Genomic DNA, 17,280 nt, shown 5'->3' on the forward strand with positions numbered 1-17,280 from the left:
CCAGTTTAGACCCAAACAGCATTAGCAAGTCTGGAGGAGTAATACAGAACACTTCATTCCCAGCTGGCCTGTGGAGGGGTGACATGGTGACATCATTATACCATTTTCAGCTACACAAGTGGTTAAACTGAAAAACAGCACTACAAAAAAAAAAAATTGACAGGAATATTGCTTACATGACTTGTTAGTCTAGATTTTGCAAATTTGCAGCGATCATGGATGCAGGACTGTTTCTTTAATAATACAGATGACAGCCATGCTTTAAAAGGAAATCTTTTTTGTGCTGGAGTTCAGACTTGCCTGTGCTGCCCTTTGCTTCAGCTCCCAGTTCCTGTCCTTCAGAGCTTGGTCCATATCCAAAAGCTCATTGTCTCTCTCCTCCAGGTCATTCCTACACGTTCTTCAGTTTAAAATATCAGAAATTTAAAAAAAAAACATTCTAATAAATATTCTCCATACGAGGAACACTTTAAATGAATTTTCCTTATTTTTATTCAGTGTTCAAATCCTGGCAGTGGTACACATCTTAACAGGTAATGCCTAAATGCAGTCATTAGTACTGGACTGTCACTTAAAGAGACACTGTAATGACAACCACTTTTACAGTAACTTTCCTGGTTTCAGCATAAGAAACACTTCCTATATTTATTGCTGTATATTGGTATGTAACCCCGCTCTCCCAGTGATGCTTAGCCTAGACTGTTTAACTCGGCTGAATTCTCCTCCCAGAGCATTCTGGGAGACCAGACCTTACTTTCACTGGCTTCGGCATTCTCAGAAACAAATATTCCCAAAAAAATGTACCTGCCAGGACTAAAGCTGTCACCACCTGTGAGAAACTTCAGAATGTAAATCAGGGAGAGGAAATATTTTACAAAGGACAAACAACTGGCTAAATCATTTATAAATGAATATTGTAAATGAGCAGTTTTGTTCATTACGTTATTTGCACTATAGTTCCTCTTTAAAATAAGATCTGAGCTTTTTTTTTGCCATGTAGAAAAATTGACTGACTAACAAACAAACGATTTCACAGAGGAGGCACTACACTTCCAGAACTCTGTGGAATATGCTGCTAGTTTACCTTAACTCCTCTGTAAGAGCTTGTATTATGACTTCCTTCTCCTCCACTAGCAGGTGGGTCTGTGTAAGAGTCTCTTGAAGCGCCTCCACTTGTTTGAGATTATTCTGCAATTCTTTCTGTGTATAACCAAGCTCTATTTCAATTTCTTCTTTTCTCTTGAGATCCTTCTCAGCTCTGCTCACCCTTTCTTGTAACAAAGCAACTGAAATGACAAAGGTTTAAGGCAGGCATACACAATATACGGCTTTTAAAAAATTAATTAAAGATGCCAAACTCAATCACATAAAGGGGCCCAAATCTAAAACAGTCTACGGGTGCGTACTTACATCTAATTTTGATTTTACCACTTCCATACAGTAAGAGGGGCAATAGATTTTGCATACTATGAATAGATTGTGTAGATAAGCTCTCATACTACATGGAAATGGTAAAATTGACCAATCAACATTAGATGTGTGTACACACCTTAAGATGTGGGCCAAATTGTTTGATTTGAGCACCTATACAGCAGAAGTTGCTGCATTTTCTCCTTCCTTTAAGACCCCATTCACACCTAAAAATGAAAACGCAAGCATTTTTGTACAACGCTGTTTTTGTTCCCCTCCCGGCGCTCCACTGCGCCCTGCATTTTTTCAGAGCGGTTTTGTAATTCACTCCCTGATGCAAGTCGGGAAGTGAACTCTTTGACCCAGAAAAGAATAAATACAATGTGTTTATTCTTAAAAACGCGAATGCAATCGCTGCACAAAGCGATTTTGTAAGTATTTTGCGTTTTACCTATACCTTCCATTATAACAAAAACTCCTCACAAATGTACAGGCACCGATTTGCTGTGCGGATCGGAAATGAAGCGCTCAACTGTGAACTCTCTCATAGGGAATCATTGCACAAGTGTTTTGTGGGCGATTTTAAAAATCGCCCGTACTGGAAAAAAGGTGGAAAACGCCCCTAGTGTGAACAAGCCCTTACTGCTTGCAGTCTAGCACATTTGAGGCTCCTGAAGGCCACATAAAATGGTGAGGTGGGCTGGATTTGGCCGGTGGGCCTTGAGTTTGACATGTGTGGGTTAGGTGATTGATTTGAGAAATGTATTGAATAGCCCGCCGTCTAACAAAAAGTCCGGCCTTTCTTGAGCAATGCTGATTGAAATATCAATTGACCAATAATTGAGAAAAAAACAACATATTTTTGTTGATGGAGTGTGGGTGGGAGACTTCCATACAGCGAAATGTCCTGGCACCGGCCTAGCACCATTATAAGTATATGGTAATAATGCCTGGTATAGCAAACCCTGATATAATAGAACTTCTGTTATAATATACCCAGCAGTATTCTGTATCCGGCTATAGTTGAAAGTGGGCGGGTGCATGTCTCATACATCAGTCGGAGACCCATGAGCCATGTTCAGGCTGGCAGCCACTTGTAGCCTGTCGCTATCTGCACACTACTCTGGGCCTGTGTAGATTACCTCAAAAGCTCCAGCCAGTGAGACATGTGCTTCCTGCGTAAGCTGCTGCCTGATTACTGAGGGAATTGCCTGTCATCTGTGACTTGCTTGTGCATGGATGCCACCCTACAGCATCATCCAGGCTGCACAGAAATATGAACAGAGGAGCACACTAAGTACTGTAGCAACATTAACTGGTGAGACCTGTGCTTCCTGTGCAAGCTGTTGCTTGATTACTGCATGCAAATCCCTGCATATTGAGCACTGTGCATTTTGATTTAGCTTAAACATGGTCTATGCCCACTTGCTAAAGCATTGAAAAGAAAAAAATACTCCCAATTAGTGTCTGAATTAAGATAAAGTACTATAGTATACTTTATGTACTTGAGTATGATCATTTATGATATAGTAAACCTCTGATATAGAAAACCTTGGAGTTTACTATAAAGGGATTGTACTGTACTTTCTGTATGGAATATAGCCCACGGTGGTTAAAGATTTCTCAGTTTACAGATTTTGTTCATTTATTTTCACTGTAAAGTGAGATTTTCTATAAATGAAGAAATCTCCCACTACTTTACATAAATATGTACTAAGTTTATGAACTCTGTAAATATAATAGCTTACTATAATCGGCTATTTGTCCCCACAGGTAAAATTCTTATAATAAACAAATGTAGGGCTGCACTGCTATAAAAAGTCATATGTTCTAACTGCCCCATTTTAACCTGTTAGTCAGTGCTGTGTCCTTTAGCTCCTCAGCCAGTATGAGGGTCTGTGGAGCACTCTGAAGACTTCTGCTGAAGTGGGGTTCTGTTAAGGTGGCCATACACTTATCTATTTTTACTTTGAATTACATGATTAGGGTTAGGGTTAGGGGAGTTGGAAAAATTTGGGGTGTTCAATTGTGTGCTGAGATCTGATTTGTTATCTGGAAAATGTTTGATGCAAATTTATGCTCATTTTAAATGTATGCGTCAATTGTATACTGATTGCATCAATAAAAAGGCATATTTAGAAACCGAAGACCTAGCCATAAGGGTATGCATAAACGACCTATGTCATTCAAATATCTCAGGTTTTTAGTGTAGCGTTCAGTCTAATTTCAGGACTTACCAAGCTGTATTTTGTCATCAAGTTCAGTCTGTGTCTTCTGTAAGTTTAAATCCAGCTGACTCAGCTTACTATTCTTTGATTCACCATCAACAGTAACCGCCAACAATTGTCCCTCTGTCTGCAGTAGTTTCTGTGCGCAGCTATCCAGTTCACACTCCAGCCGCCTAGAAAACACACAACGACATTTCATAGAATAGTTATTAAAAACGAGTGACCTTAGCCCGTTTAAAAAGGGGCTAGGTCTGCCACTGCGCATGCGCCCACCATGTGCACATGTCCATCCCGCGCGCCCACCAGTCTGTCCGCCCCTTGGCCCGTCATGCCTTGCAAGCCGTGCGTCACGCCTTGCAAGCCGTGCGTCACTCCCCCCTCAGTGCCTCTGCATCCCTGCACATGCGCAGAGCGCAAAAGGACACACACAGGGACATGGGACGCAGATTATTATAGAGGATGTATTTAACAAAACATATTAGTACAACCAACAATAATGAATAGTACACCAGTGTACTAGTCACCCCCTTATCATTAAATCTGAATAAACATCAGCCCTGTATACTGGCTAAAACATAGGTATTTTTTCGGACAACAACCAGAACCAGAATCTAAAACATAACATTTAATGCACAGCATATAAACACAATGGATGGAAAAAAACAAATAAAACCAAAGGGAAGGGATAACATCGTATGTATTCTATTCACTTACGTCAAAATGACTGATGTGCGTTTCAGGATCCAAAAGCTGCTTCATCAGAAGCAAACTCCTACTTCACTTATAACATGCAGATCTTCACACTGCCCAGAATATGTCCACAGTCTAAAACTCAATTTATCGCCAGCAAAAGAAAGCTGATGCCAGTCCATCCCTTAGTGCAATGCAGACCCCACTTGTTGACCGTGTCGCGCCGATGGGCGTGGATGTGGCAGCAGCCCCAGGACCGCCTAACGCGGATCAGCAGAAGATCCTTGGGGCGTGGTTTGCAGGCGATCGCCGCTCTGATAGCAGAGCAGTTTCTGTTAGACGGTGCCGTATTTTATTGCTGTACAGTGTTGCAATCTAAGGCAGCGCCGTACTGGGGACATCTGTGTCACACGGCTGTCCCCTCCAGAAGCAGGGAAGTGATCGGTTGTCATAGGCTAAAGCCTATGACAGCTGATCACGCTGATTGGCTGGCGGGGGGAATACAAAATAAATTAAAAAATAGGCATATTTATTCACAAAATAATAAAACAAATATTTACAAAAAAATAAGCATCTGGGGGGTGCGATCAGATCATTCTGTTGGTGGGGAGAAAAGGGGGGGGGGGGGGGGGAGGAATCACTTGTGTGCTGAGTTGGACGGCACTGCAGAGAGGCCTTAAAGCTGCAGTGGCCTATTATGTGAAAAATGGGCTGGTCTTTAGGGCAGTCCTCAAGAGGTTAATTAAAATTATATTTTCAGATCAAGTAGTGATAGAAAGGCGGCATACCTAGTTACACTGTTTGGTTCAAAAAGACTTTTGGCCATCGCGTCCAACCAGGAAAAAAATAAATAAATAAATAAACAACCCGAGCACCATAAATGCTATATTAGCAGGGGTGCAGCCATCACACTTGCAACTGGGTAGAAAGGGGCCTACCGACCGGAAGCCATTGAGTACTTCAACACCTTAAAAACATCAATGCTACACATTCTCTCTCCTCTTTGCATAGCAAATTTAGTCCATCAGTTGCAGCTAGCCTCTGCTGCCTGTCCTGTTCAGTTAGTCACTGACTGGATTCAGGCAAGAAGCCTGAAGCCAACAGATATAACTCTGGAATGGAAGAAGAGGTATTTCTGTTATGTTTACCATTCATATGTCTTAAGGTACATACACACATCAGACTATAGTCTTTGGAAAATGAAAGATCCCAGACCAGTCTTACCACCCTTCATGTAGTATGAGAGCCATACTCTACACAGTCTTTTCTATGGAGCTGAACTCCTCATCAGAAATAAAATCTTTGCTAGATGCTGCACACACAGATGCTGTACAGACACAAAAGATCAGTATCTGCAAAAGATCTGTTCCTTCCAAAAATCCATTCCTGCAAATTGCAATGATAGTCTATGAAATCTGCAGATCATCATACACACATGATTTAACTGACATTCATCTGTAAATCAGATCCACCTGGATGGATTTTCAGATCTGCAGATGATTGCTTGATCTGCAGATGAATGTCAGTTAAATCATGTGTGTATGATGATCTGCAGATCTCATAGACTATCATTGCAATTTGCAGGAATGGATCTTTTGCAGATACTGATCTTTTGTGTCTGTACAGCATCTGTGTGTGCAGCATCTTGCAAAGATTTTTTTCTGATGTGGAGTTCAGCTCCATAGAAAAGACTGTGTAGAGTATGGCTCTCATACTACATGACGGGTGGTAAGATTGGTCTGTGATCTTTCATTTTCCAAAGACTATAGTCTGCTGTGTGTATGCACCCTTACAGAGTAACTTCTTTAGCTCACATCAATAAATTGGATACTTAAACATTTTATATGCAGGTGACCCATATTTCAGACCAGCTGACTGATTCTATTATGCAGATAGTAATTGTTTTAGTGCCTGGCTGAAAGTGTGTGAAAAATGCCAAAACATCTAGCCAAACAAAATATAACCATATTATATATTGATGGCAGGTGGTGTCAAAGGCTCCCTACCCTGTTTAGTTGCTTTTTGATAAGTGTTATATATCTGTACTTGCTTGTATGATAAATGAGGTACTATATTTACAAAACAGAAAAAAAATGAATGTATTGCTTTCAGAACTGAACAAAAAAAAAAAAAGCATGCATGATCAGTAGTATGATACTTCTATATATTGCTGATTTTTTCCCATAAGCACATTAATGAGTACAAAAGGAAATGGTGTATTCTGTATCATGTAGACCCTAGGTTCTCAACATGTGGTACGCGTACCCCAGGGGGTACGTTTGATGGTTCCAGGGGGTACTCGGGATTGATATACCAAATCAAAAACAACAACTGTAGAGTTTCAGAAAATTATAAATATTATTTAAACAACACCAAATTATTTTTAAGCTAATCAAAAGCAATAGTAAAAGCTTGGAAATTGTTTAGAACCAATTATAATGTACTACAATTAAATATATATTTGTCAAAGGGTACTTGTGATCATGTTTACTATGCTAGGGGGTACTTGGTGAGTACAGGGTTTTAAAAAGGGGTACATACCAATAAAATGTTGAGAAACACTGATGTAGACCATACCCACGCAACAAGCTAATGTCAGAGATCTATATACGTAATGCATGAACTGCGCTTACTTGATAGTATTTTTCAACTCATGAGCTTGTTGAATTTTCAGTGATAGTTCCTTATTGGCTGTCTGAAGTTTCTCATCGATCGTTTTCTTTTCTCCTTGAAAAGCTGACCTCTGTTTCTCCAATTCAAGTTCCAGTTTGGAAATCTGCATTAGAGAAGTCAGTTATACATGATATCTAGTGGAGACGTGCTTTCTGCTGAAATGGCCGAAGAGCTCAATGCATGCAAGTGTGTAGGGTTCCTGAGAATATGAAGAGAGCTCAATGCATGTAAGTGTGTAGGGTTCCCGAGAATGTGGAGAGAGATCCATGCATGTAAGTGTGTAGGGTTCCCGAGAATGTGGAGAGCGCTCAATGTATGTACTGTAAGTGTGTAGGGTTCCTGAGAATGTGAAAAGGGCTCAATGCATGTAAGTGTGTAGGGTTCCTAAGAATGTAGAGAGAGCTCAATGCATGTAAGTGTGTAGGGTTCCCGAGAATGTGGAGAGCGCTCAATGAATGTAAGTGTGCATGGTTCCCGATAACGTGGAGAGCGATCAATGTGTGTACTTTAACTGTGTAGGGTTCCAGAGAATGTGAAAAGAGCTCAATGCAAGTGTGTAGGGTTCCTAAGAATGTGGAGAGAGCTCAATGCATGTAAGTGTGCAGGGTTCCTGAGAATGTGAAAGAGCTCAATGCATGTGACTGTGCAGGGTTCCTGAGAATGTGAAAAGAGCTAAATGCATGTAAGTGTGCAGGGTTCCTGAGAATGTAGAGAGAGCTCAATGCATTTAAGTGTGTAGGGTCCCTGAGAATGTGAAAATAGCTCAATGCATGTGAGTGTGCAGGGTTCCTGAGAATGTGGAGAGAGCTAAATGCATGTAAGTGTGCAGGGTTCCTGAGAATGTAGAGAGAGCTCAATGCATGTTAGGGTGCAGGGTTCCTGAGAATGTAGAGAGAGCTCAATGCATGTAAGTGTGCAGGGTTCCTGAGAATGTAGAGAGAGCTCAATGCATGTAAGTGTGCAGGGTTCCTGAGAATGTAGAGAGAGCTCAATGCATGTAAGTGTGCAGGGTTCCTGAGAATGTAAAGAGAGCTCAATGCATGTAAGTGTGCAGGGTTCCTGAGAATGTGAAGAGAGCTCAATGCATGCAAGTGTGCAGGGTTCCTGAGAATGTGAAGAGAGCTCAATGCATGTAAGTGTGCAGGGTTCCTGAGAATGTAGAGAGAGCTCAATGCATGTAAGTGTGCAGGGTTCCTGAGAATGTAGAAAGAGCTTAATGCATGTAAGTGTGCAGGGTTCCTGTGAATGTATAGAGAGCTCAATGCATGTAAGTGTGCAGGGTACCTGAGAATGTGAAGAGAGCTCAATGCATGTAAGTGTGTAGGGTTCCTGAGAATGTAGAGAGAGCTCAATGCATGTAAGTGTGAAGGGTTCCTGAGAATGTAGAGAGAGCTCAATGCATGTAAATGTGCAGGGTTCCCGAGAATGTGGAGAGTGCTCGATGCATGTAAATGTGCAGTGTTCCTGAGAATGTGAAAAGAGCTCCATGCATGTAAGTGTGCAGGGTTCCTGAGAATGTGAAAAGAGCTCAATGCATGTAAGTGTGCAGGGTTCCTGAGAATGTAGAGAGAGCTCAATGCATGTAAATGTGCACTGTTCCTGAGAATGTAGAGAGAGCTCAATGCATGTAAATGTGTAGTGTTCCTGAGAATGTGAAAAGAGCTCCATGCATGTAAGTGTGCAGGGTTCCTGAGAATATGAAAAGAGCTCCATGCATGTAAGTGTGCAGGGTTCCTGAGAATATGAAAAAAGCTCCATGCACGTACGTGTGCAGGGTTCCTGAGAATAAGAAAAGAGCTCCATGCATGTAAGTGTGCAGGGTTCCTGAGAATGTGAAAGAGCTCAATGCATGTGACTGTGCAGGGTTCCTGAGAATGTGAAAAGAGCTAAATGCATGTAAGTTTGCAGGGTTCCTGAGAATGTAGAGAGAGCTCAATGCATTTAAGTGTGTAGGGTCCCTGAGAATGTGAAAATAGCTCAATGCATGTGAGTGTGCAGGGTTCCTGAGAATGTGGAGAGAGCTAAATGCATGTAAGTGTGCAGGGTTCCTGAGAATGTAGAGAGCTCAATGCATGTTAGGGTGCAGGGTTCCTGAGAATGTAGAGAGCTCAATGCATGTAAGTGTGCAGGGTTCCTGAGAATGTAGAGAGAGCTCAATGCATGTAAGTGTGCAGGGTTCCTGAGAATGTAGAGAGAGCTCAAAGCATGTAAGTGTGCAGGGTTCCTGAGAATGTAAAGAGAGCTCAATGCATGTAAGTGTGTAGGGTTCCTGAGAATGTAGAGAGAGCTCAATGCATGTAAATGTGCAGGGTTCCCGAGAATGTGGAGAGTGCTCGATGCATGTAAATGTGCAGGGTTCCTGAGAATGTGAAAAGAGCTCAATGCATGTAAGTGTGCAGGGTTCCTGAGAATGTAGAGAGAGCTCAATGCATGTAAATGTGCAGTGTTCCTGAGAATGTAGAGAGAGCTCAATGCATGTAAATGTGTAGTGTTCCTGAGAATGTGAAAAGAGCTCCATGCATGTAATTGTGCAGGGTTCCTGAGAATGTGAAAAGAGCTCCATGCATGTAAGTGTGCAGGGTTCCTGAGAATATGAAAAGAGCTCCATGCATGTAAGTGTGCAGGGTTCCTGAGAATGTGGAGAGAGGTCCATGCATGTAAGTGTGCAGGGTTCCTGAGAATGTGGAGAGAGGTCCATGCATGTAAGTGTGCAGGGTTCCTGAGAATGTGAAAAGAGCTCCATGCATGTAAGTGTGCAGGGTTCCTGAGAATATGAAAAGAGCTCCATGCATGTAAGTGTGCAGGGTTCCTGAGAATGTGAAAAGAGCTCCATGCACGTACGTGTGCAGGGTTCCTGAGAGTATGAAAAGTGCTCCATGCATGTAAGTGTGCAGGTTTCCTGAGAGTATGAAAAGTGCTCCATGCATGTAAGTGTGTAGGGTTCCTGAGAATGTGGAGAGAGGTCCATGCATGTAAGTGTGCAGGGTTCCTGAGAATGTGAAAAGAGCTCCATGCATGTAAGTGTGCAGGGTTCCTGAGAATATGAAAAGAGCTCCATGCACGTACGTGTGCAGGGTTCCTGAGAGTATGAAAAGTGCTCCATGCATGTAAGTGTGCAGGGTTCCTGAGAATGTGAAAAGAGCTCCATGCATGTAAGTGTGTAGGGTTCCTGAGAATGTGAAAAGAGCTCCATGCATGTAAGTGTGTAGGGTTCCTGAGAATGTGGAGAGAGGTCCATGCATGTAAGTGTGCAGGGTTCCTGAGAATGTGAAAAGAGCTCCATGCATGTAAGTGTGTAGGGTTCCTGAGAATGTGGAGAGGTCCATGCATGTAAGTGTGCAGGGTTCCTGAGAATGTGAAAAGAGCTCCATGCATGCAAGTGTGCAGGGTTCCCGAGAATATGAAAAGAGCTCCATGCATGTAAGTGTGTAGGGTTCCGGAGAATGTGGAGAGGTCCATGCATGTAAGTGTGCAGGGTTCCTGAGAATATGAAAAGAGCTCCATGCATGCAAGTGTGCAGGGTTCCCGAGAATATGAAAAGAGCTCCATGCATGTAAGTGTGCAGGGTTCCTGAGAATATGAAAAGAGCTCCATGCATGTAAGTGTGCAGGGTTCCTGAGAATGTGAAAAGAGCTCCATGCATGTAAGTGTGTAGGGTTCCTGAGAATGTGGAGAGAGGTCCATGCATGTAAGTGTGTAGGGTTCCTGAAAATAACTGTGAGAAGCCTGCATATCTGTACAGGAGTCTCTGGTGTGACTGAAAGATGGAAATTGGATCATGGTTTACACATATATCTACGAGTTAATGTCTGTAAAAGATGTATGTTTGTATAATGGAAATCCTTAGTTACATGTCGACATAATTATAAAGAATGGGCCCCACAAAGCCCTAGCGGTCCTTAAACATGCAGCACCTAGAAATACTTGAAGTACAGGTACAGCCTGTACCATTCTTAGTGCGAACGCCGATCCTGTCGTTTCAGCCAACCCTGGAAGCAACATGCAGCTGCCAGAGTTGCTTACCTCCACGTCTCCATGTCCCCTGCAGTCCTCTCAGTACCTAGTTCTTTTTTTTACCTCTGTCCTTTCAATACCTCAGGTTTCTGTGCTTTGTGTCCCCATATGACTCAATCCTTCCTGCTGGCCAAACGTCATATCTCAGTCCTCTCAATACCTCATGCCTAAGTATACCTCAATACTCTCAGCACTTCATGCCTTTTTATACCTCAGTCCTCTCTGTACATCACGCCTTTTGTCAGCTTTCTGTGCCTTTTATCTTTATATGCCTAAATCCTTCCTACTTAGGGCTGGTTCACATGATTGATTGCGGTTCCGTTTGCGCCGCCTTTTCTCTTGTCGGTTAAGCGATGTTCTTTTAAGTGAATGGTAGCGCTTGTTCTGTACTTTTACCATTCTTAGTGCGAACGCCAATCCTGTTGTTTCAGTCAACCCTGGAAGCAACATGCAGCTGCCAGAGTTGCTTACCGCCACGTCTCCATGTCCCCTGCAGGGGAGGAAAACGCTGATCGCTGCAGAAAGCCTTTAAATGCTTTTCTGCACACCTGCAGAAAAGCATTTGAGTGAACATGCTTTTCTGCAGGTGTGCAGAAAAGCATTTGACCGGGACGTCCGTTAGTCTCCCATGTGAACCAGCCCTAAATTGTGTCTTGGTCCTTTCTGTACCTCATGCCTCTATATCTCAGTCCTCTCAATACCTCATCTTGCTGTATCTTTTATCTCCATATGCCTCAATCAATCCTGCTGCTCACACTTCATTATAGCCCAGCCCTCGCTGTACCTCATGCCTTATTACACCAGTCTCCTCTATGCTTCATACTGCATTGTACCTCAGTCCTCAGAGTGCCTTGTGTCACATTACACCTCAGTCTTCCCTGCTGTTTACACCTTAAAGTGAACGGGGCATCATTTTTAACTCCCAGGGCAGCTCTATAGCAAATTAAAAATGCATTCTAAAAATGGGGTTATTATTAAAAAAAAAAAACTTTCATTTTACTTTATCTTTTTACATTTAAGGGTTAAAATCATCTACCTCTTCCGTCTGTGCAAGGACTTGCGAACGGAGGAGCAACAGATGATGGAAGGCAGATAAGAAATCACCTAATTAGACTTAATTGACCAAACAAACCCTAAGTCTTCCCCACTGTACTGCAAACAGAAAACATTAGTTACACTTGAAGAATTTCACACCTTGCCTGTATAATGGCAGTGGAAAGGTAGCAGAGGGGTGAACCTCTCAAACATGGCAGTCCTTTCAGCTATTTGAAGCCAGGAGCTGCTTAGATCCCTTTAAAGAGAACCCGAGGTGGATCTTCGGGGGGCAGATGGGACACAGAGGCATGTCCTCTGCCTAATGACATGGCTCTGTGTCCCCCAACCGCCGCGCTATAGCCCCCCGAGGTTAGCGACAAGATTTGTCGCCAACTCAGAGGTAAACAGGGGAGAGGTATTCCCTGTTCAAAACGTCCGCCAGGGGCATTCCTGTAGGGTTTCCCGAGCTGCCATTGGGGAGCTCTCTCTCCCTGTCCACTCCCCTACTGTCCACTCCCCTACCTCCCTGCACGCTATGAGGGACACACAGTCCCTCAGTGCAGCTTTGTGACCCAGAGGTCACGAAAGTGAAAGTGGGCCATTGCGGCCCACGGGAGCGATGGGGAGCAGTGGTTTTTGCGGCTACCTGATCTGCTTAGCCCGCTGATCAGGTAGCCTACTTTTTTTTCATTTTTTGAGCCCACCTCGGGCTCTCTTTAACTCACACCTCACCTCTCTCTGTGCTTTATTATATATTTCTATCTTCTCTGTATCTGATACACTTCTCCGCTTTTTGTACCCACTATGTTCTCCCCAACCAGCACGGTGTTCTCTGAACAAGTTGCTAGTAAGTATCCAAAGTCCCTGGCGTTAAATTTTCCCAGGATTTCTGTGCAAAAAGTAAAAATTTATTTTTTTAACTTTTTTTCCCTGTAACTTGCCAAAATGTGTCAAGCAAGGGTCTAGTATACAGTGCAGGAGAGTATTGATGTGTATGCACGTTTATACTGCTCACAGCATGTTTTTATGGACGGATATATCTGTCCATATCGCTAGGGAGGTCAAGGAAGCTGAAAATGATGAAAAGTAATAAGCTGTACATTTTTCTGTCATGAAGGGAGCAGAAATGAAGGAGGGAAGAGAACAGTGACTGCTGCACCTGTTTCTGTAGCTGTGCCTGAGTGTCCTCCAGCTCTCCGATGCGAGCGGTTTCCTGCTGTAACATCTGCTGCTGCTGATGGAGAGTCTGCTGTAACCGTAGATTTTCTTCACCAGTTTCCTGGAGGTTCTGAGTCTTTAATTTAATTTCCTTTCTCAGACACTGGACCTTGTGTGGGATTTTTAAAGGTAGAAAAATTTGATGCAGGAATCTTCATACACTTCCTTAGCACTTGTATGCACTCGGGCTACCTCACAAACGGCACAACTTCATTACATTATAACACTGTTATCCAGATGCCTTGTGTACTCTGTCTAGACAGAGACAGGTTTTTTTTTAGCACAAGTAAAAGTGTATTAACCCTTTAGCAGCCAATTTATTTAGAGGCTTGCAAGTCCTCCAAGATAATTTGTTTTAGCACATTTTTTAAATGTCTTCTTTGTTACATTTCCTTGCTTCTAAATAGTAGGTAGGTTATCTCCTTCATGGGTTTTAACTACCATCTGTATGCAGATGACACCTAGATCTACCTCCACACCCCTTCCCAATCCACCACTACCATGGATAAGGTCTCCTCCTGGATGTCCGCTAGGATCCTGAAACTTAACCTGGACAAAACGGAATGATCTTCCCACCCCGGCCATCCCTGACTTTCCAGATGTGAATGTCACTGTTAACCATACAACCATTTGCCCCCTACCTCTCAAGCCCACTGTCTGGGTGTTACCCTGGATTCTGCACTCTCCTTCACCCCCACATCCAAAACCTCAAAAAGTCCTTCAGCTTCCACCTTTGTAAGATCTACAAGAGCCGCCCTTTCCTGACCTCTGTCACCACCAAACACCTCATCCATGCCCTCATAATTTCCCGCCTTGACTACTGCAATGCCCTTCTCTCTAGTGTCCCTATGACCCGAATTGCCCCGCTGCAGTCCGTCATGAATGCGGCAGCCAGAATTATCCACTCCTCCCATCGCTTCACCATGGCAGCTTCCCTCTGTGAATCCCTGCACTGGCTTCCTATCCAGTCCAGAATCAGATTCAAGATACAGTGTCTGGCCTAAAAATCTGTCCACAAAACCTGACCAACCTACATTTCCAATCTAACTCAGAGGTACACACCTAGCTGCTCACTCTGCTCCTTCAATGAACTTCGCCTGACTGCCCCCTGCATCACCCAATCCCATGCACGCCTCCAGGTCTTCTCAAGAGCTGCTCCAACACTATGGAACTCCCTAAATCCCCCCATTAGGGTTTACCCTGCTTCAACATCTTCAAGAAGGCCATCAAAAATCACCTTTTCACTGTGGCCTACCCCCCTTCACTAGTGCTCTAACCTGCAGTTGAACTCTGGTCCCCTACCTGTCATGTCCATACCTCTCCCTCTAGATTGTGAGCCTTCGGGCAGGGTCCTCCCCCTTATGTTTCCTACCTGTTCATGCACCTCCATTACCGTACACCCATCCGATGGATCTGAGTGAACTCTTGAGTGAACTTGACCTGCCCAATCTCCATGCTCACATCCAGTGACTGACTAAGTAGTGTTCTCCCCAGGCTCTTTTACCCGGGTGCTGCACCCGGCTAGTTTTGGTGAGCACCCGGCCGTCATTGGCTCACTTCCTCCTATGCTGAGAGCTGAGAAGCGCCAGCCCTGCATTGTCATTTCGCCCCACCCAGCTACTTTTTCATGCCACCCGGCTGGAAAAATATTCTGGGGAGAACACTGCTAAGCATTACCTTGTACTCATACTGTGCAGCGTGATCGGGTTTTCATGTATTCCTGTATTGTCTTATTACTGTATGTCACCCCTATAGTCTGAGACCTTAACTAATGTCCAGCGCTGTGTAATACATTGGCGCTTAAGAAATACAATAAATAAATACAAATTATATAGTACTGCTGTAATGTGTATTTACAGCCACTTGTCACTAGGGGGCAGTGTGAGACAATAGCAGAGGACTTCCGCTTTCAGTTTCTATATTTTCTGCTAGTAGAGAGAGATCAAAGCATTCCAAGAATTTTCAGCACAAGTAGTTCTGCCAACTCAGGTCAAAAGCAGTGCTCTATCTCAAATGAGAAAACTCTATTGAAGATGCTAATGGGTTAAAATAAGAGCTGTCAAAATGTGTTCTTAAGCTGCCCACATACAATTAAGTATGATTGGATTTGAACGCACAATTTGACTATCGGCTATGAGCCGACATCCTTCACTCGTTAATAAGCATCGGGGATCACTTATTTTCTGGCAACTGCGGTCTACAGTGTGTATGGGGCATCACACATAATCTATTATTCTGATAAGATTTACCTCTTCCGTTTTTTTTCTTATCTGCTCTTCAAAGTCTCTTCTGTTGTCCTCCAGTTGTTGTAGATAGAGGCCCAGCTCTTCCTTACATATTGCCAGCGCTGCCTCCAGCTGTCTCACCTGTAAAAGCAGTCAAGCATACATTCACCATTCAAGCCTTGCTGTGTACGAAGCAGGGTAATAGTATTACAGAAAGCATATGGTCATAGCTTTCCTACAGTTCCTCACCTTTACCGATTCTTCCTCCACTTGGTTCTCAAGCATTTTCATTGCATCTGCTGTGCTGTGGGTTTGATGTTCCAGCGCCTTTATGGAAAGAACAGTCTTATTACAAGAAATAAAATATAGAAAAACTGGCCAAATTTCTCCCTGTGTTTGCTTTTACTTGTAAACCATGCTTGGTGAAATTTTCCTTCTTAAAACAGAAGGAAATTTGCAATAATTCAGCTATAAGTGAACACTAGTGGTTCCCCACAATGCTCCACTACTGAATATGCAAATTATCCCTTTTCGCCCTTGTAAGCCAGGGAAGCATCCAGAACCGCTGGTGTATAGCAAGCCTATAGCTTTAAATATTACACAGCCACATCAACCCCACATGTAGACAGCCTGTTTTGGGCTTTTGGCCCTCATCAGTACATGGCAGGGAACCAGAAATGCTTGATAACCTAAAAGAAATATATGGTAATTACAGTATTTTGCTTAATGTCAATTGCATAGGAGTTAGACCAGTGTTTTACAACATTATAAGAGCATGTATCCTTTTTGAAAGATGAGGTTCAGATCAGGCCAAGGGCACTATCTGCATGGAGTTTGTATGTTCTTCCCGTGTCTATGTGGGTTTCCTCTGGGCAATCCAGAATCCTCCCACATCCCCAAAACATGCATTGCGTTAGTTCCAGAGCAAATTTAAATGTTGTCCAAGATGTTTTTTTACTATGCTCAAGAAGGTCTGGATAGGCTTAAAAGGAGATGGTGAACATGGAAAAAGCCCACCTCACCAAACAGGATACAAGGATAAAAAGGCAGCCTGATTACACCAAACTATTCCCAAATCTTGTCTATGGAAACAACACACACATTATTATTGTTCGCAGTACAGAATTCAAAATCAGGATCCATTGTACAAATATATGGGTATAGATCCCTAGATGCTCTTAAATGCATACAATTACAGCTTTGAAATTGAAAACCATTGTTTAAGCATTACAAAAGCTTGACCTGTACTCATATGAGTATGTTATGTGAGCAGTCAACTTACTGTCAATGCATGAAATGGGATTACTAAATATCTCAGTGTAACACCGCAGGGGATAGAATTAATCTGTCAGCACTATCCTGGATTACGGTTACAGCATCACTTTGGCACTATCAGTAACCTGTCAAACATAGATCTGAACAGCTGTGCCAGAGCAGTGTTGGAGTTACATCATGTAAAGTTTCCCATGTACAGTGCAAGTACATCATTTCCTTCATGTTTATTAAACTGTGATAAAACACCAATGTTCTGCTGCGTAGTGCAAGGGTTTATTTATGAAGTATCCTCATCCCAAATTTACTCCCTTAAGGTACCCATACATCTCTTGCTCTGCCATCAGACTGAGCATCAGATAGATCCCTTTCTGATCAGATCTGAGAAGGATCTATTGCCTTGCCCACACACTATAGACAGGTATAAAATAGAGTTCAGCATGAGATCTATTGGAAATCGTACTAGTGTGGCCTTCCCATGTAATGTCCTCCACCGGGCTGAGTGTTGCAGGCTC

The 17,280-nt window shown here is 43.0% G+C and overlaps 1 protein-coding gene across 4 annotated transcripts in view; it reads right to left on the reverse strand.

Moving 5' to 3' along the window:
- The window catches only part of CCDC18 (coiled-coil domain containing 18), a 104,974-nt gene that overhangs the window by 24,637 nt on the left and 63,057 nt on the right, over positions 1-17,280 (reverse strand). For all 4 annotated transcript variants that reach the window (XM_068239788.1, XM_068239787.1, XM_068239786.1 and 1 more), the window contains 7 exons: positions 15,743-15,820; positions 15,518-15,634; positions 13,210-13,377; positions 6,962-7,104; positions 3,648-3,811; positions 1,085-1,286; positions 301-400 (listed from right to left, as the gene is read on the reverse strand). In XM_068239788.1, the coding sequence (XP_068095889.1) occupies positions 301-400; positions 1,085-1,286; positions 3,648-3,811; positions 6,962-7,104; positions 13,210-13,377; positions 15,518-15,634; positions 15,743-15,820 (972 nt within the window). The remainder of the gene's footprint in view (positions 1-300; positions 401-1,084; positions 1,287-3,647; positions 3,812-6,961; positions 7,105-13,209; positions 13,378-15,517; positions 15,635-15,742; positions 15,821-17,280) is intronic.

The sequence above is a fragment of the Hyperolius riggenbachi genome, chromosome 6, assembly GCF_040937935.1.
Source record: "Hyperolius riggenbachi isolate aHypRig1 chromosome 6, aHypRig1.pri, whole genome shotgun sequence".
Lineage (NCBI taxonomy): Eukaryota > Metazoa > Chordata > Amphibia > Anura > Hyperoliidae > Hyperolius > Hyperolius riggenbachi.